Source organism: Callospermophilus lateralis, chromosome 5 (assembly GCF_048772815.1).
Source record: "Callospermophilus lateralis isolate mCalLat2 chromosome 5, mCalLat2.hap1, whole genome shotgun sequence".
Lineage (NCBI taxonomy): Eukaryota > Metazoa > Chordata > Mammalia > Rodentia > Sciuridae > Callospermophilus > Callospermophilus lateralis.
In genome coordinates this window covers 83,733,585-83,758,902 of record NC_135309.1, presented here as the reverse complement: position 1 = coordinate 83,758,902, position 25,318 = coordinate 83,733,585, and the positions used below count along the sequence as shown (strand labels likewise).

Genomic DNA, 25,318 nt, shown 5'->3' with positions numbered 1-25,318 from the left:
TTACTGGGCATTAAGTCCCTTATAAGGATGAAGTACACATCTTATTCACCTTTTAATTTGCCCACATTGCTTCAAATAGTGCTTTATAATACTTGTTGAACAAAGTTGTGAAATCATACATTACAGTTTCATACTAACTTTTTTTAAAGACTGCAGAAAAAAAATCTTATAATGGATGCTTTAGATTTTAATAAATAATATGGAAATGAACAAATGTTTTCAAACCAACATATAGTTTCTTGAACCTATCTAACAAAGTAGATAATTTGAAATTATCAATATTGTGAAAAACCCATTAAGCAACCCTAATTTTCCTCCACAATATTGTCTTTAGAAACTCAAATGACAAAGAAAGCAGTTTTATTTCATTAATGTTACAGTTCATCCAATATTTATTAATCCCATTCTAGGTAGTTAAAATTTATGTTTTAAAAGGGAGAGGAATTAAAACTGAAAATGCAATACCAATAACAGACAAAATTTGAGAGTTTTGAACTAGAATTTAATTCATAACAAGCAAAAGTGCTTTACCCATTCTCTATTTAAAAACTGAATTTTTTCACACATGTGTATATATGTATATATACATATACACACACACACACACATACACACACATACTGATACTCATATGTAGCATAACTTTATATAAATAAACCATTATAAAACAAACTTTCAGGATTTTGCCTTCAGAGTATCAAGATACTTCTATACAATTTAATAGATAAAATATCAAGACTCAAGGGGTTTTATACATTCTAAATAAGTACTTAAAATTAATTTTTGTATTTACTAACTTAAGTACTCAAGAACTTGGTTTGAAGTGTCCAACAGACTGAAAGTCTGCTTTTCAAGAGTACCATGATCTTCTATCAATGGAGAGGTTTTGGCATTTCTATATTCTAACAGTTCACGATCCTTGTTTGATGTTAGTAACTCATTGTCAACTATACCAATAGGTGCATCTTCTACCAGAATATTTGCTTGGTATGCTCCAACTGGAATTTCAGGCAATCCAATGTAGTCATGATCTGTCACTACTGAACCTTGCAAGAGATAAAGACTGTCTGAAAGAAGAGACATAAGTTTGCTTTTCACAATTATAATTAAATATCATTTTAAAATTAAACAATGTTAAGTGAGGAACAAAAGTTAAACTAATGAAAATGAACAATCAAGATTAACTTCTTCTTACTTATCCAGTTAAAATGTGTGTGTGTGTGAAATAAATAAAAATTTATATATTTATATATCTCTCTCTCTCACACACAATGGTCAAGGATTTTAAAACAGATAAATTTTCCCATTACCTTGACCTGTCTCAGACAGATACTTATGTGTGGAAGACAGGGAGTAGGAGTGGTAGAGATTAAAAGCAAAATTATAAAACTATATTTTTGATAATGATGATGTCTTTAATATGCTTCTGGCAAAATATTCCTGGGTGTATTATTAAGGTTTAAAATATTTGTTACATCTTTACATGTACAATATTAGATAATTCTTTGATCTTTTTACAACAATATCAAATTATTACAATATAGGTTATAAACAGATTACTGAAAATAAAGTTGCTAAAATGAGATGTGATAGGAATGTGTAAGGAAGCAGGCTTCAATGAAGTAGCTTTAAAAGGTTAGCTTAAGTGTAATTCTTAGGTCTACCTAATCTACACTGAAACTGTTACAGGGAATCTTCTTTCCAGCATTTTATTATATTCTTAGCAAATTTATCATTATCCTCAGGAAAAATGTATCTAAAATGAATGTTAAACTGACAGCAAAATAGCAGTATCTTTTAATATAAAGAATAACAGAAAAGGATTTCTTCCTATCAGATACTTTTAATTCATTACAAAGGCAGTTTTCTACCACATCTGATTATGTCCTGAACCTTGCCTTCTTTTCTGAACTTTCTCCCAAGACATTAACAGATTCTATTTAAGTTTTTATTAGCTTATTGAGTACCTATATTTTAAGTTCAAGAAATAGCAAAAGAAAGATAATTTGCCCATTTAGATTGAAGATCAATGAAAGTTGATCAGACTAGATAAATTTGCTAACATGTGTGGGGAAATGATCCTACACTAACTAATCCAATTTAAACATTTATAAATTTAAATTTATAAATTTCAGTACATCATACAAATCTAGGCTATCAACAGATCACACAAACAAGCTAGGGCTTATGTTAGCCCAGTTAATTCTTCCTGAAGTAAAGTATGCCTGGTATTTTAGTTTTTAAGAGGTGTTCCAAGTTTAATTTCACCAATTCTTATTAATGTAAATTCTTATTAATTAATTCTTATTAATGTTGAAAATAACATTAAGAAGATACACAATTTACCATGGAATAAAGTATAGATAATTAAAGGTGAAAAGAAAATGATATCTGTATTCTAATATGGAATGAACTGATGGATAAGATGAATAAAACTGAAAGAGAAAATACAAATCACACACCCCATGAGAAGTATCATGGACCAAAATGATCCATGGAAATGAAAAACTCAGAATGTGTTAACAGAGGTTTGACATTGGGGCAGGTAGTAATTTATAAGAGAACTTCAAAGGTTAGGTTTGGTAATAGTATTGTTGGTAAATTATTCTACTAATAGTCAATGGAGAATTCTATAGGTTTAAGGTCTGTACACTGCTGTAAAGTTATTAAGTGATCACAAATACCATAGCATTAAAGGAATTTCCAAAGACAGTTTCAGAGATCTTTGATGAAAGTTTTCTGCCTAAAATTTTTTCATACAGATGAGTGGATTGTTCTACTTCTGAAAAATATACACAGTAAATATATATCGACAGAGAGTAATATGCCTAGATGTTAATCGCTAATGAGTTAATCACTTTGATTTCCTGGAAATGCATTCAGAGACCTTGAGCTTAAGCACTTGAAGTTACTCTGACTTTACTAATATCACTTATTAGTAAAAGGAAAGTTTCTATATGTATATAATATAATAATACACAAATATACACATTTTTTCTTTTAAATAAGTGAGAATCTAAACTACCTTACTATAATAAAACTGTAGAGAACAAGGATTATACTCAGCAAATTCGACACAAATCATTTTATACACAATGGAAAACTACACGAAGATATCTAGGTTTCAAATTCTACTATAGCTTAAATCTTCTAATTCAAAAGAAATACTCTTTAATTTCAATAAATATTATCAGAAAAGAAACTTTGAGGCTCACACATATGTTGGTCTAATATTTTAGATATGGAATTATGAAAAATATGACATTAAAATTATTTTAACATATTTCCTTGTATTTTTTAAAATTTTTACTAGAAAATTTAAAATTATATGTTATATAGTTTTTGTGTTATATATCTATTAGACTATGTTGACCTAGAACAATTCTGGGTCAGGGATATAGAAAAGAATGTGATGCTCTTACCCTCAAAATAGAGAAAGATAAACATACCATATTAAAGTACTTCTCTATTCAGTTATGTTACACAACAGACTTTACAAACTTCTTTTCTCATCCTTTTAATTAAGTTATGATTTGTTTAATAAAAGTATCATTTCAGTTTTTTTTTGGAGGGTGGCGGTTACCAGGGGTTGAATTCAGGGGCACTTGGCCACTGATCCACATCCCCAGCCCTATTTTTTTTTAATTTTATATGAATACATATATTTTAGTTGTCGATGGACCTTTATTTTTATTTATTTATTTTTCTATATATGGTGCTGAAAATTGAATCCAGTGCCTCACAAATACAAATGAAATTTGTATTTCATTTACAGACAGGGTCTCACTGAGTTGCTTAGTGCCTTAATATTGCTGAGGCTGGCTTTGAACTCTCCATCTTCCTGTCTCAGCTTCTGGGACTGCTGGGATTATAGGCTGCTGTGCCACCGTGCCCAGCTTCATTTCAGTTTTGACTGAACCAAATATTAAGTCCTTAGTTTCTCTGAATCTGAGGTATCAGATTCGGCAGTTTGATATACTTTTTTATTATGTATTTTTAAGAAATAAAGCAATAAGATTAAAAAAATAGATTTAAAAATACATTAAAATAAGAACCTCAAAAATCTGAATGACTTTAGTTAATTTCTTCATATAGAAAGAAAAATATAAGGTTTCATACTACTTAACTTTCTTATTCTGAAGAAAGGTGACTAAATTAACCCTATACATGGTCTGGTAATTCTGTCTTTTAGAATTTGTTGCCATTCTATTATATTGTTTCTCTTAAATAATAACTATAATTTCATACCTCATCACTATCATTAATAATAATTAATACTATCAAGAGAGGATTGGATTGACTCTTGGAGATTATAAAACTAAAAAGCTAAAAGAAGGCTTTCTCTGCCTGAGCTATATCAATAATAATCAAAAATAATGTGGATATTTTGAGTTTAATGCCATATAGACTAAATTTTGCTTTGTTTCATTTATGCAGACTATACTGTGGTTGGAAGAATAATGGACTCCCAAAGATGTCTATATAGTAATCCCTGGAACCTATGAATATATAATCTAACATGCCAAATTAAGGTAGTGCTGGAATTAAGGATGTAAAAAGTTACATTTAAAATAGGAAGATTAGTTTGTGAGGTGATACATGTCTATAATCCCAGTTATTCAGAAAGCAAACGCAGGGTGATTTCAAATTCCAGCCTGCCTGGGCAACACAGAGACCCTTTCTCAAAATAAAACAATACTAATAAAAAAGGTCAAGGATGCAGCTCAGAGGTAGAACATTCCTGGGTTCAATCCCTAGTGCCACTGAAAATGAAGGGGAATTATCTTGAATTATGTGGGCAGGTCCAAGGAAAAAGATCTTCAAATGTGGAAAAGGGAGGCAGAAGAGGAGGTTGAGCCACTGCTGGCTTTAAAGTAAGAAGAAAAGGACCTTGTATCAAGTAGTGACGATAACTTCTAGAAACTAGAAAATGGATTCTTTCTAGAGCCTTCAGAAAGGAGCACAACTATGGTGATGCTTTGATTTTATCCCACTGATAGCTATGTTGGACACTAAGTTATAGAACTTTAACATAACAAAATTTTGTTGTTTCAAGCCACTAAATTTATTGTAGTTTGTTATGGTAACAATAGAAAACTTACTCAATAGTGCAAATCATTTTGCAGGTGGGGGGTTTTCCATCATGAAGGAAAATGAGTGTGAAATTTTTGGGTGAAGGAGACCAAATCTATCACAAATCAAATAAATTAAAAACAACTCAAAATTTGTGATGAATAGAACAGTGGATTAATAACGTAATTTTCCCTTTCAAAAGGGAATATTTATGATTATGAAGAGATACTACAGTATGTTTTAAAATTTCTTGCTAAAAAAATAACTAGACAAAATATTAAATAGCCTTGCTTAAAATAGCAATGATAAATACTGTAGATCTAGTACCAAATGTGTTCTGTCTACATTATGTTCTAGATAAGAATGGATAAGATTTTGGCAACAGAAGTATATGTGTTTCAGATAGTAAATCTTTAATATAACTACAAAATCTCAAGAATGGTAAAGAGTGTTGATGACAAAAGCAGACAAATTTATAGTTCTTTTGGATATAGGTTGCCCAAATTTATGTCAAATATGAAGTTGGGTTATTCAAAGATATTGTTTGCATTAAATTTAGCTCAAGGATTCCTGAAAATCAGCTTATAAAATGAAGATTTTTAGGAAAATACATGATATTTAAAAAAATAGATGCCAAGAATCATATGTATGTTGAATTTTTGCAAATGAAAAAACTACAAAAAAGAGGACCAAAGAATGGCCAATCAAGATGCAGATTCTAGGATGACCAGATGAGAACTCCCTTTGGTCAATATGAAAAATTAAAACAAATTCACCCATTAATCTTAGATTCCTATGTGTATGCTAGTAGTAATATTACAATTTTCTCATATTACTGAAAGAAACATCTTTGGAGAATTCAATAATGAGGCAAACTTTATAATGTTTAGAAACTTTTGTTCCCAATTAAGATTAGCTATATTCAGAAGCAGCAAAATATCTGCTGTCCTTTCTGAGAAAGTCTGTGGTAAAAGTAAACTAAAAAATATTGAAACAGATCATGATACAGGATCATTTTAAGTGTAAATTTTGTATTAAGGAAGGTCAGTACATTAGAAGGCAGCAAGTCCTGAACAGCCAAGATAAGAAAGAAATCTTGCTACAGAAAGGATAGCATATAAATATATAATCTTTTTTTCTACATAACTTGTGGAAGCAAGAGATTATACCGGGTAGCTGAGAACCAAGTGGCACAAGGAATGAAAGCACTTATCTTCTAACAAAGAGAATGAAAGTACTTGTGAGTTTTCAGAATTAGAACATAGTCAAGATAAGTTTACTGACTAGAATAACTGTGGCTGTCACAAGAAGGAAAAGCACTAAGAGCTTTTAGCACAAGAGTTGTGGCTTAGATAAGAAGCATAGTTGAGCTATTATTACTGACCGGCTCCTAAGGGCTTCACATCCAAATACAGGATAAGTGTAGGTTACTTGTCATTTCGACTCTTGTTGCTATTTATTTAAACCTGCTAAATAACTTGCTTATATTGTTTAAAAATATAGTATGTTGGCTGGGTATGGTGGCACGTCCATAAGATGTAAGTCATCCTGGTCAATTGAGCTGAGACCCTAACTCAAAATAAAATAAAAAGGGCTGGGGGTATAGTTCAGTGATAGAGTGACCCTGAATTCAATTCCCAATGCCATAAAACAAACAAACAAAATCAATATTGTATCATCCATTAGCTGTTACCTATATTCAAATATTACTTATGCTGTACCTTTCTTTAGATAAAAAGCATAATTATTGGCTAAGGTATCAGTTAACTCTCTCTCAGTCATCTGTCCCAGAGAAGCTCTAGGAACAAAATAAAACAGTCTTGTTAAAGTAGGAGACTTAAATCTGAAAGCCATGGCAAAAATGTTATTTAACTAGTCTATGAAAGTAAAGGTTAAAAAGATCAGCTATCTTGACTATAAAGAACTACTCATATTTGGGGATAATTATGACTGTTTAGAGTACAATCATGTCTTATAGCATTGTGGAAACAACCCACCCTGTACCCTCACCTTTCCCCACTCACGACATTTTTAAGTTCCCTTATTTATTTCACAATTAAATTCTGTACAATGTTTGTTTATGGCATTGATAATTTTAGTTGCTTTTTTCCATGCTAAAATCAGGCATCAAGTGTCTAACAGGATGTTGTGAAAACAAAAACAGAAGATATAGGTTCAGTATTTTCCACATGAATTACTAAAAAACCTACTACAAATCGAAATAAAATCTTTCAGTTTCAGAAGACACATTCTAATAAAACAGCCTTGGGATACCTACCTAAAACTATTATCAAATTGCATAAAAATAATAAGAACAAAAAAAAACCCCCAAAAGTAAGAAAGATTTCTAGTATTTTTAATTTCTCTTTTCAAAGAAAGTAAAAATGCACAAAAGTGACAGATATTTACCTTGTTCACTGGATTCTCTTATGTAAGGCTTAAGATGGGACATTTTGATAGGTCTTTTAAGCCTAGTTCCAGTATTGTCTCTGAGGACAGCACATCCACTTTCTGTAATATAGTCTATGACACAAGGACCAACCCATTCAGATTGAAAACGACCATCCTTCCACCAATTTTTCCTTTGTCTTAAAACTTCATGACCCACTTTTAAATGAAATGGATTTAATTGCTTTGGTTTCTTTTTAACAATGATTTTGCTTTTATTTAGGTCATCTAAATTGTTGTTCTCCATCTACAAATGCAAAAAAAAAAAAAAAAAAAAAGCAAGAGGTGAGTTATTTCTTGAAGGCAAATGCAGATAATGATAATATTATAACAAAATGGTTATTTATTGAAATGCTACTGAAAAGTAGGCAAGAGTCTGATTCAATTCTTAAAGTAACATTTCAAAGTCAGTATTTTCACCCCTGCTACACAGAGAAGGCAAACTAAAATACGTTAGTCATTTCCCAAAGTCAAAATACAGAATACAGCTATGATTCTAAAACTCATAATTTTCTCATTAGTATCAGAATTCCAAACTAGAAAGCATACTATTTAATTAAGACAAGAAGAACTTAACATATAGAAACATTTTGGTTTAAGGGTATGGCATATATATGTGCATGAACATGTATACATGCTGAAATTTTAAGAATAAATATCACTTTATAGAGTTCTATAGTTTTTCATTTTGGGGGGAGATGGGGGGGTTACTGGGGATTGAAGTCAGGGTCACTGAACCACTGAGCTACATTCCCAGCCCTATTTTGTATTTTATTTACAGACAGGGTCTCACTGAGTTGCTTAGCGCCTCACTGTTGCTGAGGCTGGCTTTGAACTCATGATCCTCCTGCCTCAGCCTCCCAAGCCACTGGAATTAAATAGAATCACCTGGCCCACTGAAGTTGTCTTATTCTCCATTATTTTATCAGCTTCTTTAATTGCATCTAGAATTCTAGCAAACATATTTGTATTACCACCATCCACTTCATGAAGATTATCCGAAGTCTCTGGCATATAAGGATTTCGATTAAACATTTGAAAATATGGTGTATTCTTAGTAGGTTCCTATTTTAAGAAAAATAAACAACAATTTTGTAATAAAATATTTTTTTCTAGCCAAGAAATAGTCATAACTCAGAAGTACAGAATTAATATAAAGGCACATACCAAGTGAGTTACATTGAAGGCAAATGAAAGAGCTGATAGGTGCTCATCCCAGTTGTTGGGATGGTCAGCACAGTATTTGGAAAGAAATGTTTTGATTGTGCTGGGAGTACTTTCAGTTGGATTTACAGTTCCAGAGGCATGAGGAATTATAATCTGTTTTGTACCAAATAATCCATATAGTTCATCATTGATCTGAAAAATACATAAAACAAAGTTGACTTTTTAACATTTGTATTTTTCACTGATTTAAAAAAGACTTCAAAAAGAATTTGAATGTTGTCCTTTAAACTGACCACAGCACATTCTAAATAGAAACATACATACTGTGGGCATGCTAGTGTATGTTTATAATCTCAGCCACTCGAGAGGCTGTGGCAGGAGGACTATGAGTTCAAAGTCAGCCTGGACAACTTAGCCAGACCCCATCTCACAATCAAAAATAAAAAAGGGCTGGGGATATGGCTCAGTGATGAAGTGCCCCTACAATCAATTTCCAATACTTCAAAAATAAAAATAATTGTTATATTTTACTTAAAATAGTAGTTACTACTGAGTCCTTGCTATGTGATAGTCAACACAAAAGATGCTTTACATTGTTGTCATTAAATCTTAAAATGATTTTCTGAGGTATTATTAACCCTACTTTGAAGATAACCTTGGGAGGTTAACTGCCTTACCACACACATAAAATAAAGAAACAGAAGGTCAGGATTTAACAGCAATTCTGTATCCAAGTAACTTTTTAATTCAGTTCATCATATATATATAGTAGGTTACATAATTCAGTAAACAGGCAGGTGCCCTTGGCCAAGTAACTTTTAAACTCACTTGGCCAAACTTCCTTATCTGTAAAATAATGAAACTTCTTATCCAGAACTCCTATGAGAATTAAATAAATTAATGTTTATAAAAGCATTTTAAAAGAATTCTTCCCAAGCAATAGTCAAGAACTTATTAGTTTTAGCTACTTTATTACTTTTAACTACCTTTATTACTATTAACTACTACTATTATTTTTGTTGCTATTGCAGTTATTTTATGCAGGGCCTAAAAGAAGTTAAAATGAGTTTAGAAAACTTGTTAACAGTAAAATGTAAAATAACTACTTTTCCTACATCAGCCATCGTGCCCCCCCACACTTTTTAAAAAAAAAAAAAATAGATTCAATACCTTTATTTTATTTATTTTTATGTGGTGCTAAGAATGGAACCCAATGCCTCACACATGCTAGGCAAACACCTTACCACTGAGCTACAACCCAGCCTTACATTACAATTAAACATGTAATACTAATTAGAGAAAAGCTAAAAGAAATGTAACTGTATTTCCCAATCTCCCTGGAAGGTAAAAGTGCTCATGAAATACAATTCTGGCAGAAAAAAAGATATGCTAAATTTATTATATAATCTCAGCTTTTATTAGTTTTTTTGTTTTTTGTTTTTGGTCACTGTCCCCCCTTCTTTTGACTGATATGTAGACACTGTGACCTGAGTTCTGGCATATTATGTGCCTAAAATTCAGAGTTACTACCCAAAGACGGTAGAACAGAAAGCTCTCAGCATGTGTTCCCAATGATATTCACAGTTATCATTCTTTCCTTTTCAGTCTGGTCTTCTTTTGCCTGAGTACAAAACAAATTCTTTTTGCAGTTTTATGTATTGGAGAAGGAAGAGGAATTCTCTGTTACTTGCTGATGAACACAATTCCATGCTGATATATGTACTAATTCAGTTCTTATCTACTAATTTTCTCCTTTTGATTAAAAAGTAATTAGAAATCTCAGAGAACAGTTGTCACTGATGTCAGTTTCAATCTAAGGACTTGATCAATGGCTTTAAATGACTCATGGAAAAGGCTTCAATCTCTTTGTTACAAAAGGTTGCCTAGGAATGATCCAGTGAATCCACTTGCGATAACCTTATCCCATCAACTTTTTCCCTCAACCATCTAATCAGATATTCTATCAGTCTTTACAATTTTAGTTTCATATGGCATTTTAAAAAATGAAGATGTTTTCCCATTAAAAAGTCTTATTCTCACATGACCAGTATAACCCCACATCATATTCAACCACAAGAATGGGATCCTAATTAGAATAAGTTATACTCAATATATGTATAATATTTTAAAATACACTCTACTGTCAATGTATATTTAAAAAGAACAAATAATAAAGGCTTATTCTCCTTCTTCAGAAGTTTACAAAAAGTTTTCGTATCTTTTATGGAAACTAAAATTTAGCAAATACTCTAAGCTGAGTATGTTAGAAATATCTCAATTTTTATCTAAATGTATAATAAATTTCCCATTTGTGTATTGTTCTAAACTTACTTCAACACTCCAGCAGTGTTTTCTTTATTTATTTAAAAAATTATTTTTAGTTGTCAGTGGACCTTTATTTTATTTACATGTGGTGCTAAGAATTAAACCCAGTGCCTCACACATGCTAGGTAAGTGCTCTACCACTCAGCCCAACCCCAGCCCAAGCAGGATTTTCTGTATTTGCCGACAAAAGAATACATTTTACATTTTCACCATTATACTTCTATGAAATATTTCAATTTAATCACAGCAAAAGTACAAATTTTCCCAAACATATGTAACTTTTTATTATAAAGAAATCTCACAAAAAAGACTTGTAAACATTTATTATTATCTTTAGTAAACGTTAAAGTTACTTTAAACATGACCAAAAAAACCTGCTGACTAATCATAATGGCTACTATATTATCATTATTGAATTTCTTTCTTTCTCTCTCTCTCTCTCTCTCTCTCTCTCTTTCTTTCTTTTTTTGGTGAAAGGATCTTGCCATGTTATTCAGGCTGAGCTCAAACTCTTGATCCTCCCACCTTAACCTCACAAGTGGCTGGGATTAGAGGTGTGTCCCCCATTGCCTGGCTTTCATTTAGTAGACAACAAGTACATAGTTTTTGATTATTGAATGAAGTAAAAATACTTTCAATTTATGAGTATTTTATAAACATATACATATTTCATTTTCTTTATTATTTTAGTGCTGAGAATTAAACCCAGGATCTCATGTATGCTAAGTATGTTTTGCTACTGACCTACACCCCCAGCTACGAGTGTTATATTTTAAAATGGATATTAAGTGGGTTAGGATGTAAATGCTTATTAAGTTGTCTGCATAGACCTGTGCTGAAAAGAATTAACATGGAAGGTCTGAGACTGCTATCCTTTGAAAGTGCTCCTTATGCTGAGCTGGTGGCACACGCCTGTAATCCCAGTGACTCAGGAGGAGGCTGAGGCAGAAAGATTGAGAGTTCAGAGTCAGCCTTAGCAACTTAGCAAGGATCTAAGCAACTCAGTGAGACCCCGTCTCTAAATAAAACACAAAAAAGGGCTGTGGATTATGTCTCAGTGGTTAAACACCCCTGGATTCAATCCCTAGTACAAAAAAAAAAAAAAAGAAAAGAAAATCCTCCTTGTAAGATTGGTCCTTGGCAGATGTCTAAGATCTTGGGTTCTGGTTCCCACCAAAAGGTTCTACCCACTCTCTGATAAGGGTGGATCAGTATGCCTGAATAGTTTATACAAACCATGTGGCTTTTGCTAAACACTTTTCCTTCTGAGGGTTTAGAAATTTGTTATATGCCAGGCCAGGGTGCCTATGAGAAAAGGTCCCAGTAAAAACTCAAGACACTGGGTCTCCAAAGAGCTTCCCTTGTAGGCAATATTCCACATCCCTTGTCACAATTCACTGCTGCAGGAAAATAAACACATCCTGTGTAACTCTAGTGGGAGAGATCTTAGGAGCTTACACAAGTTACTATTTCTTGTATTTCTCTGACTTCTCCTCATATACCTTTTCTCTTTGCTGATTTTGCTTTATATGCTTCCACTGAATAAACATTAACCATGAATACGCCTAAATGCTGTGTTCTCCTAGTGAATTATGAGGATTGCCCCTAGTGGGGATAGTCTTAGGGATCCTCACACAAGCCCTAACTACTTAATAAATACAAGTTTAGGTATTTCTTTTGGACTGAGACATCATAGGTATTATGTACCAAGAAAGTCTAGCTAACTCTGATTATTCCTATATGGTAATCTATCCTTTATGAAATTTTATACTTTTTTTCCTTTCCTTTCCTTTTTTTTTTTTTTTTTTTTTTTAAACAAAGTCTTGTTATTTTGCTCAGGTTCATCTTGAACTCTTGGGCACAAGTAATCCTCCCACCTCAGCCTTCCAAATAGCTAGGACTACAGGTGTGTACCACTCTGCCTGGTTTAATTGCAAAAATTTAAAATAGGCTTTAAGTCTAACAGTATTACATTTGTTTTTTAGACTTTTCATACATATTATTGCCTGCTTATTCTTCCAGATTAACTTTAATTAGGTAAAAGGCCAAGACAAGGGGAAAAAATCTTTCAATATTGAATACTCTCATTCATGTATAAGATGTATTTTTCCATCTAGTCAAGACACCCTTTACCTGACAATTAGAAATTTTTAAGTTTTTATCAGTGCATTCTAGTTATATATAAGTAAGGTTCATTCTGACATAATCCTAAACATATGGAACACACTTTGTTTCATTTCAATTCCCAGTACTTCTTTCCTTATCCCATTCCTTCCCTCTGCTCCCTTTCCTCTATTCTACTGGTTTGTCTTCTAATTTTTTGTTCTTGTTTTTTTTTTTCTTTTGACTTGTGCTTTATAGACACATATAAAGGTGGAATTCACTGTGGTATACTCATATAAGTACATCACATAATTTGATTTATATATATATATATATATACATAATATATACATACATATTAATGTATATATATTTTATATATATAAATATATGCTAATTATATATAATTAATTAATATATATATGTTGCCAATAGACCTTTATTTTATTTATTTATATGTGGTGCTGACAATCGAACCCAGGGCCTCACATGTGCTAAGCAAGTGCTCTACCACTGAGCCACAACACCAGCCCTGGTTAATTTCATTCTGTAGTTTCTCCCCTTTCCTGTCTCTTCCCCCTTAACCCCTCTTCCTTTCCTCCCCTAATCTTCCTTCTGGCTTCATGGGCAAGAAGCAAACAAAGATTATTTTGTGTAATCTTCTCATTTTAGTTTGAGGATTCCCAAAGATAGGTTTACAAATATTTAGCAGCACAGTAAGTACTAAAATCTAGTCTCCTAATTTCCAGTCCAACTACCCTTCTACCATAGCAATTTATCTGAACTTATTAAGTACTTTATCATGTACAGGGCACTGTGGACTGAACACTGAAAGGCAGGAAGAATATACTCTCAAACCTAAGTAGTTTAATCATCTTACCTGTTGAATGAATTCATCTCTTTGGTCCATTATTATTTTCTGAGGAGGTCCATATAAGAAAAATATATTGATAATAGCTTTAGAAATTTCTGATGCTGAAACATCACACAGAGGCAAAATCATAACCCATTTTGTAAACAAATCTGTCATGATTAAAGCATATACATGACTTCTGTTGCTTGTATGAAAAGGTCCCATCAGATCAACAGTAACTATACTCCATGGATTGTCCACCTTGAGAAGGTGTTGTTTAGGTGCTAGAATAACTGTATTTTTTGCCACTTGGCAATGCTGACAGGCATATACCTACAAAGAGGAACACAATAAAGAAAATAAAGACAAATTTTAATATAGTTGACATATAAAACTAATCTTATAAATCATAATTTTGAAATGGTTAGTAGGTACTTTGCATTTTGAAGGAGAAACTTTTGGACTAAGAACAGCAAACTGAATTAAACCTTTTATTGAAAAACTAACAACTAAGAATACTCTACCCAGAAAAGCTGCCATTTAGAAATAAAGGCAACATCAAGACATTTCCAGGGCAAAAAAAAAAAAAAAAAGTGAGTTAATTGTCATTGGACTGCCTTGTAAGAAATGCTAAAGGAAAAGTTTCAAGTTGAAAATAACAACATGAAAACAAAAGTATAAAGCTCAGTGGTACAGAAAAAAAAAAAATTAAATTCAAAACAAAATCTTTTATTAAGAACACTAAGCAAATAGTAATTGCTATTTCTATCAAATGACCATCATATAGGGTTTTAGTCACATGGAACATAATTCTAATTCACATTCAATAAATATTTATTAAACCAATAGGTCTTAAAGTAAGTTTTCCTATTATTTTACTTTGTTTTTTATACCTTTACTTTATTTATATTTGGTGCTGAGGATGGAACCCAGGGCCTCACATGTGCGAGGCAAGCACTCTACCAATGAGCCACAACCCCAGTTCCTATTATTTTACTTTTTAATTGACACATAAAATTGTACATACTTATGGGAAACTATGTGATGTTTCATTTTCTATGACTTGAAATCAGTTTGTGAATATGCAATAATTTCTATATGTAAAAGATGTTTCTAAACTTATCACTCGATGTTCATTCATTCATTTACTCCAAGAATATTCATTGATGTAATTTCAATAACAACATTTATAGACACCAGGAATTTCTCTAGGTCCTAATGAACGAAAAAGGGGGGTCAGTGAACAAAAACAAAGCCCATGTTTCAGTTAAGGGAAGTGAGATGAGATCAAATGATAAATTTATGGATGGTGCCATTTTTCAATATACTTCTGTAATTTCACTTTGGAAACTAATTCCAAACTAACTTTTTAAGAAAAAATTTTAAATGATCGTACTACAGTATAGTCATAGTTACTTTTGATTAGATTTTTTCACTTTCCAACTTGAACTTATTCGCCAGATTTAATCATAAATAACCTCTGATAATTTCAAAAGATCATATCCATTCTCAAATCATACATATTCAGTGACAAAGATTTCAGTGCATGTTTATAAGGGATGCATGGCAGGTTCACAATTTGATTTTGGTTTGGAGTTTCTGCCATGTTTGACACTTTCTAACTCAAATTGGAATAGAAATGAAAGCTGAGAGCAGAAATTGGGTTTGATTTGTAAACATATTCTCCTGCATACAGAAAATATGACTGGCATTAAAAATGTAATAAATTAATCAAAGGAATTTCAGCCCCATTTAAATTCTGCCTATACAAAAAAGTTCAATGATGAAAATGTGGTTCTAAATCATCTATATAAATATGGTATTTTCTTTTTTATTTAAATATTTTATTTTTTAATTGTAGTTGAGCACAATAACTTCATTTTATTTTATTTTTATGTGGTGCTGAGGATTAAACACAGTGCCTTATACATACTAGGCAAGCACTCTACTGCTGAGCCACAACCCCAGCCCTAAATATGGTATTTTCAAATGTTTAAACAATACTTTTATTTTAGTTCAAATTGCAATTTAGTGATTTAAAAGAACTGTGAAGGGAAATAAAACTAACAATTAATATTTTTTTAGTATATAAACTCCCATACAAAAAAATACTTAATGAGAAACCAGAGTAAATCTGGAGCAACAACGAATTTTGCATACTTCTTAAAAAGATATTAGTCAAAGTGTTCTAAATACATAAAGCCATACCCACTGTTTGACATCATTGGTCACAGAAGTCCAATAGTAACTGGATTCCACTAAAGTGAGAGTTCTGGATATGCCATGATGAGCTCCAGTGTCATTTTCATGGCATTCTCTTAGGACTTTCTTTTTTTCCTCTTCTGAAACAATTACCAAACGATTTTGTTTTCTGTCTTTTCCAACATAAAACAGCTTTTTTTCTGGAAAAAATGATACCAAAGAGATAAAACTGTAACTTTTTAAAAATTTATATCATAAAGATAATCACAGACTTATCTTCAAACTATAGAGTTACTGAATTTACAAAGTCTTTCTCCACTTAAAATAATATTTACTTGTAATGATGTCACCATACAAACTCTAAGGTCCTTAGCTGTTATACTTATTAGCTATCTAGGAAGAACCCTAGCTGCTTTAATTCTGTAACTATCAATACAAGCAGAGCCAGCTTATTTGCCAAAGCATGTGATAACTGTGACAGTATCTATGGGAGAACTCAAACTAGGAAAAATATCTGCAGATGCCTCCTAAAAATGGCATAAATTAGCAAATGAATTATATACAGAAAAATAACCCCCGGAACAGAATTTTCTAAAAATATTGCACTTACATAACTGTAGTTTTGTAAGCAACTATCCCTCTCTGCTTTTTCTAGATTTGAATAGAAGCTAGGGTTGGTAAAGAGGAATAAGCTAAATGTTTTAAGTTATTTTCTTTCCTTCCCCCCGCGCCCTGTAGTACTAAGGATGGAACTCAGGGCACTCTACCACTGAGATACCTCCCCAGGCCTGTTTTTTTTTTTTTTTTTTTTTTTAAATAGAGGAAATGACTAAATTGCCTAGGATGGCCTCAAACTTAAAGTTGCCAGTGGCTGGAATTATAGGGCTATACCACTACACTGAGCTAATTGCATTTCTTTCTTTTTCCTTAGTACTGGGTATTGAACCCAGGGCACTCAACCACTGAGCCATATCCCCAGCCATTTTTGAATATTTTATTTAATGACAGGGTCTCACTAAGTTGCTTAGGGCCTCGCTAAATTGTTGAGGTGGCTTTGAACTCATGATCCTCCTGCTTTAGCCTCCCAAACTGCTGAGATTACAGGCACACTCCACTTCTCCAAGCTAATTGCATTTTCTTTAGGATACCTGAGAAGAATTTGCAATTGAGCAACAACCAAGGGATTCAGAACCATCACTTCTCCAGTACGGACAGGATAACTACTTAAAGGACAGAATCTAGCACTAAGCTACTATGTGCTAAAACACATGCTGAATAAAATGTTCCTTATTTAATTAGAAGGAAAGCATTCTGAGTGAAGGAACTCTTTATCTTATAAATCAGGAACTCTTATATATCTTAAGGGCATAGGATATGATTGGCATTCAGTGAAAACTCAGTTAAACATTTTTTCCATAAATGATTAAATAAATGAATAAAAATGAATCCTCACTGCTGCAGTCCGGCTGGGCAAAATAACCAAGAGGTGACAAGAAACTTGAAGATTGAAATGGGAACTACTTTATTGCAAGTGAACTCAGCGGGAACTGAGCGAGAACTCAAAGTAGCAGGCACCCAAGGTAGCAGGAGCCGCTTCTCTGCCAGATAGCAGAGGTATATATACTTAACTAATTACACACAGCTTGACTCAATTAACATCAGCAGTCAGCCAATAAGGAATCCTCATCATCTTAATGGCTTACTGGCGTTGCTTCACAAACCACTTCTCCTGGCAAAGTGCCAGGCGCCATCTTGACTTGATTTGCATCCCCAACATCTCACTTTAAGGGTATAAGAAGTAAATAGTCTGCCTTCTTTAAGCATATGGAGTTATTGATAGGCATGTACACAGGAGAGAACAGGCATTTGTTTATTAGAATTTTCTTGACATGCTTTGGGAAAAGCCTAAGGTACCTATGTGCAAAACTCCCATCAAAAGCACTGACACTCATTTAGCTACGCATTGACTATTCTTCTTATCTATCCTATCCCAAACTTCTCATCCTCTTTGGAGGAGGGGAGGCGGGAAGAGGACCTTTCAAGATAAATATTGCACTGCCTTTCAAATATTTAATCTATCAAGGGAATTCAGGATCCAAAAATAAATGTAACTCTCAGAATACTTTATAGCAGTGTGGGGGGGGGGGACCACAGAAATGAATATAGTTAATTCCCTCCATTTCTTCTTTTAGAAAACAAATTAGTTAACTTTGTTAATATTTTTATATTAAACATCAAATAAATTCCTCATTTACAGTGGCGTAAGTGCTTGAAAATGCCCCATCTAAGTAGGAACTACTGAAGTACAAAGGAAGGACAAATCAATCAATTCCCACGCAGGCTTCTATGTAGGTTTTATTTATTTTTTCATGGTATCTCTGTATATAATTCTGAAGGCCCTTCTTATGCTTACTGGCCTTCAGTTGGCTTCAGTATGATTTCTCATTTTGCTTTTGATTGTCATTATCATCTTAACTCATAACTGTTTAGCAACAACAAATTACCACAGAAATTATCAGGAATCCACAAAATAAAAATGCATGTGGAAAAGAACCTATAACTTATATTCAAAATTTTGGATGTTAATTTCACCTTTGAAGACAAATTTTTTTGCTGCTCTTCTAATGCCACTTCTCTCACTTGGTAGTGTAGTTGAATGATATTCACCAGTTCGCTTATAATATGCAATCTGTTTAAGATGAAGGTCACCATTTTTTCCACTCCGGACCATCGTGAACCTAGATAAAAGGTATTTAAAGATATTACTTAAATAATAATCTAATTCATGCTTTGGGAAAAGCCTATTTTAGTTAAGGTTTCTGTCACATCTTTGCTTTTGAATTGAGCATTCCCAAAACATTTCTGGGAGGGAGACAATTGTGGTACAAAAAAGGAATAGAGTGATGTACGTGAACAAAAATATTTAAATGCTATTTTTGAGATAAATCAAGACAAATTATCTTGTCTCTTTTTGTGTGATAAGCAATGCTGAAAATTTTCTATATACTAGGGGAAAAATGAACAAACATACTCTCTGTAAGGTTTGGTTAGTCCTCTTATTGCCAACAATGAAAATGTTACTTACATAGGTTGGTCCTGTTTTGTGACATTTAAATAACAGATTATAAGGAGAGAAATATAATTTTATATTACTTCTAAATACATTCATGATCATTACAAAATGCAAAAAACCTCATATTCAAATCATATGTTAAATATATTTTGTGAATGTTCTAATGATACATGACAGAGAAGATATTTAGCAGCCAGATCTCATACATTCTTCTGATCTACATGTAAACGATTTATCTTGAACAAAAATGCGTTTTGGTGCTGTATATACTCTGTCAATGTCATAAAAAAAAAATCTGGCTGTACTGGCAAAAGCAAAACCAAACCCTTTTCTATAACAGACTATAGGTAACATGGTGAACCATTTACAAAAAAAAAAAAAAAAAGCTTTTATTTCATATTTTCAGTTAAAAGGAACAATTCTGTTATTCTATTTGCCACCATGGTCAATCCTCCATATCCACTTTTTGGCCTTTCTCTCCTGTTCGCTGTGCCCTAGGAAATTGACCTTTACACTCTGCATTTATCATTTTCTGATTGGAACTATCAGTGGGAGGCAGTGGCAAATCAGAATGCAAGAGAAGAAATAAGTCAGGATATTTATTTACCGGCTTTTTTCTTAGATAAAGCAGCAACCCTTTACAAAGAGCACCCATCGGGGAGCCTGTATTCTTTGTCTCTAATTCTCACTGGAAGTCAAAATCATTTCTTCTTGACATGTCAGTCCTAGAAGTAGTAACTATTTTTTGCTGCTATTAATCTCCAGGTTTATTTGTCCCTATCCATACCTCTGAAAAAAGAAATTTTATTAAATTTTCTTTAAAAACCACAAGAGAATATATCTTCAGTTTCCTGCTACAACTCTAATACAAATTATTAAAATTCAAAATTCTAAAAACAACATATTTTCTGACTATTGGAGGATCTAAAGATGAAACAAAGAATATATTACTGTAAAGAGAACATTGGAACAAAGCAGAACAAATTATGCCAATGAACCATAGCTTAAGTTGTATAAGTCTCTTTTCCTATGATACAGCTCTTTGAACAGCTAACAACACTTTTCTGGTCTATTTACAAGTTCACAGAAAATACCAATGCAATTCTAACATCCCTCAATATTAAGTTAACATGAAGTATAATCTGCTTAAAAGTAAAACTTCTGTAATGATAACACAGTCCCATTATAATCTAAAAAACAGGTCAGTTCTCCACAAAGTATTATCAATCAATTTGTTCTAAGTTTAATCCACTTTCATTTAAATATATAACTTTTTCATTTTATAAAAGATGGCTGTACCCACAAACGAACAAAGTAGCATATTGCAGCTTCTGAAAAACCCTTGAAAATGAATGGATTATATTTTAAGATCTTGTATAAAAATAAGTAAAAAAGACACTGTAGAACTGGCATAAAAATAGACAAATAGGCCACTGGAACAGAATAGGGAATGTAGAATTAGATCCATACATTTAAAGTCAATTAGTTTACAATAAAACATTCAATATAATGGGGGAAGATATGGTCTTTTAGTGATATTGGAATAACTGGATATCTTTATAGGAAAATAAAACCATTAAGCAGCTGCCTCACATTCTTCTTAAACACTAATTCCACATAGATCATAATCCTAAATGTGAAAGGTAAACAACAAAGCTTCTGGGAGAAAACAAAGGAAAAGATCTTGAAATCCTTAGAATAAGCCAAGATTTCTTAAACAGGACATACACAAAAAAAATACTAGGATTTCATAAAAGTCAACATGTCTGTTCATCAAAAGATACTATTAAGAAAGTGAAAAGGCAAGTCAGAAACTGGGAAAAGATGTCTTTAATAAATATATACATAACAAAGGACTTGTACCCAGTGTGTGTGTGTGTGTGTGTGCGCGCGCGCGTGCGCACATGGATGGTAGAAGGAGACCCTCATTGTTATACAAAATACATGAATGAAGACATGAGAAAAAAAAAAAAAGAATAGGTTACCCTAGATTAGGTAGAGAGAAGTGATGGAAGGGGAAGGGAGGGGGTGGGGAGATAGGAAGGATAGTAGAATGAAACAGACATTATTATTACTGTGTGTATATATGTGAATGCATGACTAATGTGATTATGCAACTTGCATACTCAGAAAAATGAGATATTATATCTCATCTGATTCAAATGTATGATATGTCAAGGTCATTGTACTGTCATGTGTAACTAATTAAAACAAATTTAAAAAAGAAGAAAAAAGAGATAGATGGGGGAGGGGCTGGGGTTATGGCTCAGCGGTAGAGTGCTAGCCTAGCACGTGCAGGGCCTTGGGTTCAATCCTCAGCACCACATAAAAATAAATAAATAAAATAAAGGTATTTAAAAACAAACAAATAAATAAACAAAAGAGATAGACACAAGGTTCAGTCATTGGTCTAAACAGGGAGCAGGAAAGAGGTAAATTATTGTCTAATGGGTATAGCTTTATTTATACAAGGTGAAAAGAGTTCTGGAGATGGACAGTGGTGATTGTTACACAATATTAATGGACTGAATGCTAGTTAGTTAATGGCACACTTAAAAATGGTTAAAATGGTAAATTTCAAATTACTACAATTTTTAAAAATTAAAGAAAAATTGTTTTGGTTGCAAGAAGGGAATAACCCAAAAAGTTTTTTAAGAGGAAGGGCTTCTAGAGAAAGACTATTAGAAATGGAGGAGAGGAAAAAATAATAAGTGACAGTATTATGTTCCTGAGAAAGCAGGAAGGGATGACATCCATTTTACAAATAAAGGAATTCATCTTATGATCTCTTCCCATAAGGATATTACAGTGAATAACACAATGAAAGTAAATTGTTTCCATCTGAAATATCATTTAAAAATTCCCACAGAAGTTTCTGTCTAAAATGTAGAAGGTTGTAAAGTTACTCCCACCCTAACAAGGAGAAAAAGCTGGACAACTTTACAAAGATACCAATTTCCCCTAAACTGATTAAAGATTCAATGCAATCCAAATCAGAAACCCAGAAACTCTTTTGTAGAAACAGATAAGTCAATTCTCAAATTGACATGGGACTTAGAAAAGTTAAAACAACTTTGTAAAGTAAAAATAGTTAAAGAACTTCATTATTACAAGACTCAGTTTCTGGGGACCAAGTGATGGTGTGGCAATCAAGACTATGGTACTAGCAAAATGAGAGCAGTAGATCCATGGAAAAAAATAAGAGTCTCCAATAAAAATCCACTCAGATATGGTAAACAGATTTTCAGCAGAAGTTCCAAAGTAATTTTAATGAAGAAAGTCTGTTTTCAATAAATACTGGAACAAATAAACAACTGTATTAAAAAAAAAAAAAACATGAACTTCAACTTATAGCTCGCACTATATGTAAAAATTAACTTAAAATGGGTCATAGGTCCAAATATAAAACCTATAATTACAGAAGTCTAATTCTAGAAGAGAAGAACTTTGGTCCGGCAATACTTCCAAAATAACAAATAAAAAATATCATTTATGAAATAAAAATTATAACTTTTGCATTGTTAAGAAAATAAATACATTGTTAAGAAAATAAAAGAAATCACATCTGGGAGAAAATATTTGCAAAACACATTTCCAATAAAGAACTTCTATCTGAAATTTCAAAATTTATAACAATCCAATTTTTAAAATCAGCAAAAGAGCTGTATAGATATAATGTTAAATAAACAAATGAAAAGTACTCTACATCACTTGAGACAACGAAAAAAAGTTAATTAAAACCACAATACAATACTATTATATAAACAACAGGAAAACAAAAAACAAGTACTATCAAAGTTGCAGAGTACTGTTGGTGACAATACATACATGGAATTTCAAGAAGGGTGTGTCTAAGAAGGATGGAGTAAGAATTACAGGTGTTTGATACTTACCTACGACTCAGTACCAATGTTTGGGGGGGGGAAAGACATAATAACTGTCCTTTTTTTTCTTTACAATAATGAGGATTAATGATACAATGGATTTGATAAGTCCTTTGTAAATAGTAAAGTAATATGTAATTATTGTTATATTCAAATATTATCATTCACATCAGGCTGTTTTAAGAGAACACTTTCTTTTCTCAAAAATTTTATAAGGAAAAAAGATTTTAAAATCTCTGTCCTTACATTAACAGTGATTAATGTTTTAGAGCTATGTTTATTTATAAATTTATACTGCTAATAGCAAAACCCAGAAGACTCAGGAGACATATAATTTATAATGACTATTTATTTATTTACATACTTTTGCAGTAAGAGAGATTAAACCCAGGGACACTCTACCACTAAGTCACATCTCCAGTCTTTTATATTTTAAGAGAACATCTTGCTAAATTGCACAGGCTGACTTCTATCTTGTGATCCTCCTGCCACAACCTCCTGAGTAGCTGGTATTTAGGTGTGTTCCACTGCACTCAGCTATAATGACCTTATGTTTAATGCTGGCTCTGAATTTAAAAGACAGATGAGAAATAGAAAATGTCTAAGACAGATGACTTTATAAAAGCATTGCCTTTTAAATAGATGGTTAAGAGTTGTTATTCATATTTGGTATTTATGTAAAATAATTTAAAAAAACAGAAATTTTTCCTATTCATCACCTGGTCGCAAGAAACCAACCATTTGAGAGGTAGTTAATATGAGAAGAATGGTTTTAAGCTCCAACATTCAGGGCAAACATAATAAAATATCTTCTATGCACAGATTATTAAGCAAAGGTATCAGTCACAAAGAATTAAGAGATCTGTCTGAATTACATAAATAAAGAGTATTTTAGCCCATTTTTGGATTTGCTTATATTTTTAAGAATTTAGGAATCAGAAAAGGTAGTTGAGGGTGATCACAACTTCTGTTTTTGCAAAAGGAATGTTAGGATCATATTTGGTTAAAATGAACAAATATCTTTGTGAATATTTATTGCTTAATTCCTTTGATAATTTTATCTTGTATGTCCAATGAAGTAAGACAGTTAACTATCTTACTTCAAATACAATAAGGTTTTGTGTTTCAAGAAGAGTAAAAACCATCAAGCTGGTAACCTAAGCCTCTGAAAGATAATAATATGCATGTATTACAACTTGAAGTAAAATCTTGGTTTCAACAACACAAAAACTTGGAATTTGTATTCTGATTTTTTTAAATATTCTATTTTAATTGTTGAAAAAAAATGGGCCAGTACAATTTTATGCAATGTGAGAGACTGGAAAATGAATACACCAGATACTTCTCTGCTTCATTTCAGCTTACAAAAACAACAAAAGCCTTTAACTCCTTAGGCATACACATGAAGCCACATAAGATACATTCATTTCCATTTTGAAAATTATTTTTCCATTCTGGTTTTGACATGCACACGTAGGGGAAATAATAAAATAATATGTATTCTTTTCCTTAAAACCACGTGACAAGATTCTATCTTAAGTTCATGTTTCTCCCCATCACAGAAGTCTTTAATTTGGGGCAACATTTCAGATTAAATCACAACTATGATAAAGTATGGATCAGAAAGCTCTAACGTCAGTCAAGAGCCGCACCCGACCTTTGAATTCACTCATAACCTTGGAGTCTCAAATACTATAACTATGCAGAAGTATTTCCCAAACATTTTGATGGCTTGTTAACTGACTTTTAAGGGTAAGGTCCAGATAAACTATGCACAAGCAGGAAAACGACTTTGAGTAAAACTCAATCCCACCTAGTTGTCACCTCCCAGGGCCCGACAATAATATTCTCCCCTTTCTAGCCTGCTGGGTGGGACTTCGCAACGTTCAGGGCCCTCCCGTCCCAACGGCGCCTGCGCAAAATCTTCAGCCTTCAGTCGAAGAGAATGATTTTGAAATTACTGTCAGGTTACACTTCACTTTAAAATAAGATAAAGTAAAATAAACCAGTACGTATGATAAAGCACATCAGAATGACCACTCACCGAAGTGGTCCTAAATGCAAACGACTGTATTTAAGCTTCCTCTCGCGACTTATCTGGTGCTACAGGAAGCGGAAGTACCCCAGTCGGTCCTTCCTGGGCCTGTGGAACCTCGGTCCGAAAAAGATTAGGGCGGGTCGTTGGGCTCT

At 32.5% G+C, this 25,318-nt stretch overlaps 1 protein-coding gene across 2 annotated transcripts; it reads right to left on the bottom strand.

Moving 5' to 3' along the window:
- Nucleotides 1-480: 480 nt before the first annotated feature.
- Gin1 (gypsy retrotransposon integrase 1) lies at nucleotides 481-25,222 on the bottom strand. 2 transcript variants are annotated; one of them, XM_076856009.1, is made up of 8 exons: nucleotides 25,173-25,222; nucleotides 18,764-18,909; nucleotides 16,178-16,371; nucleotides 13,997-14,302; nucleotides 8,689-8,880; nucleotides 8,410-8,586; nucleotides 7,483-7,768; nucleotides 481-1,067 (listed from the first exon to the last, which is right to left on the bottom strand). In XM_076856009.1, the coding sequence occupies exons 2-8, from the start codon at nucleotides 18,900-18,902 to the stop codon at nucleotides 793-795; spliced, it is 1,569 nt and encodes a 522-aa protein (XP_076712124.1). In that variant the 5' UTR covers nucleotides 18,903-18,909; nucleotides 25,173-25,222; the 3' UTR covers nucleotides 481-792. The 2 variants fall into 2 exon arrangements, with proteins under 2 accessions (XP_076712124.1, XP_076712125.1); XM_076856010.2 differs by lacking the exon at nucleotides 25,173-25,222 and adding an exon at nucleotides 19,852-19,998.
- Nucleotides 25,223-25,318: the final 96 nt, after the last annotated feature.

Coding starts and splice junctions, on each gene's coding strand:
- Gin1 (XM_076856009.1), bottom strand. CDS start 18,902: ATGGTCCGGAGTGGAAAAAATGGTGACCTTCATCTTAAACAGATTGCA. Junction 8,587..8,688: donor CCTTCAATGTAACTCACTTG/GTATGTGCCTTT, acceptor TTCTTAAAATAG/GAACCTACTAAGAATACACC. Junction 1,068..7,482: donor AAGAGAATCCAGTGAACAAG/GTAAATATCTGT, acceptor CTCTTCTTTCAG/ACAGTCTTTATCTCTTGCAA.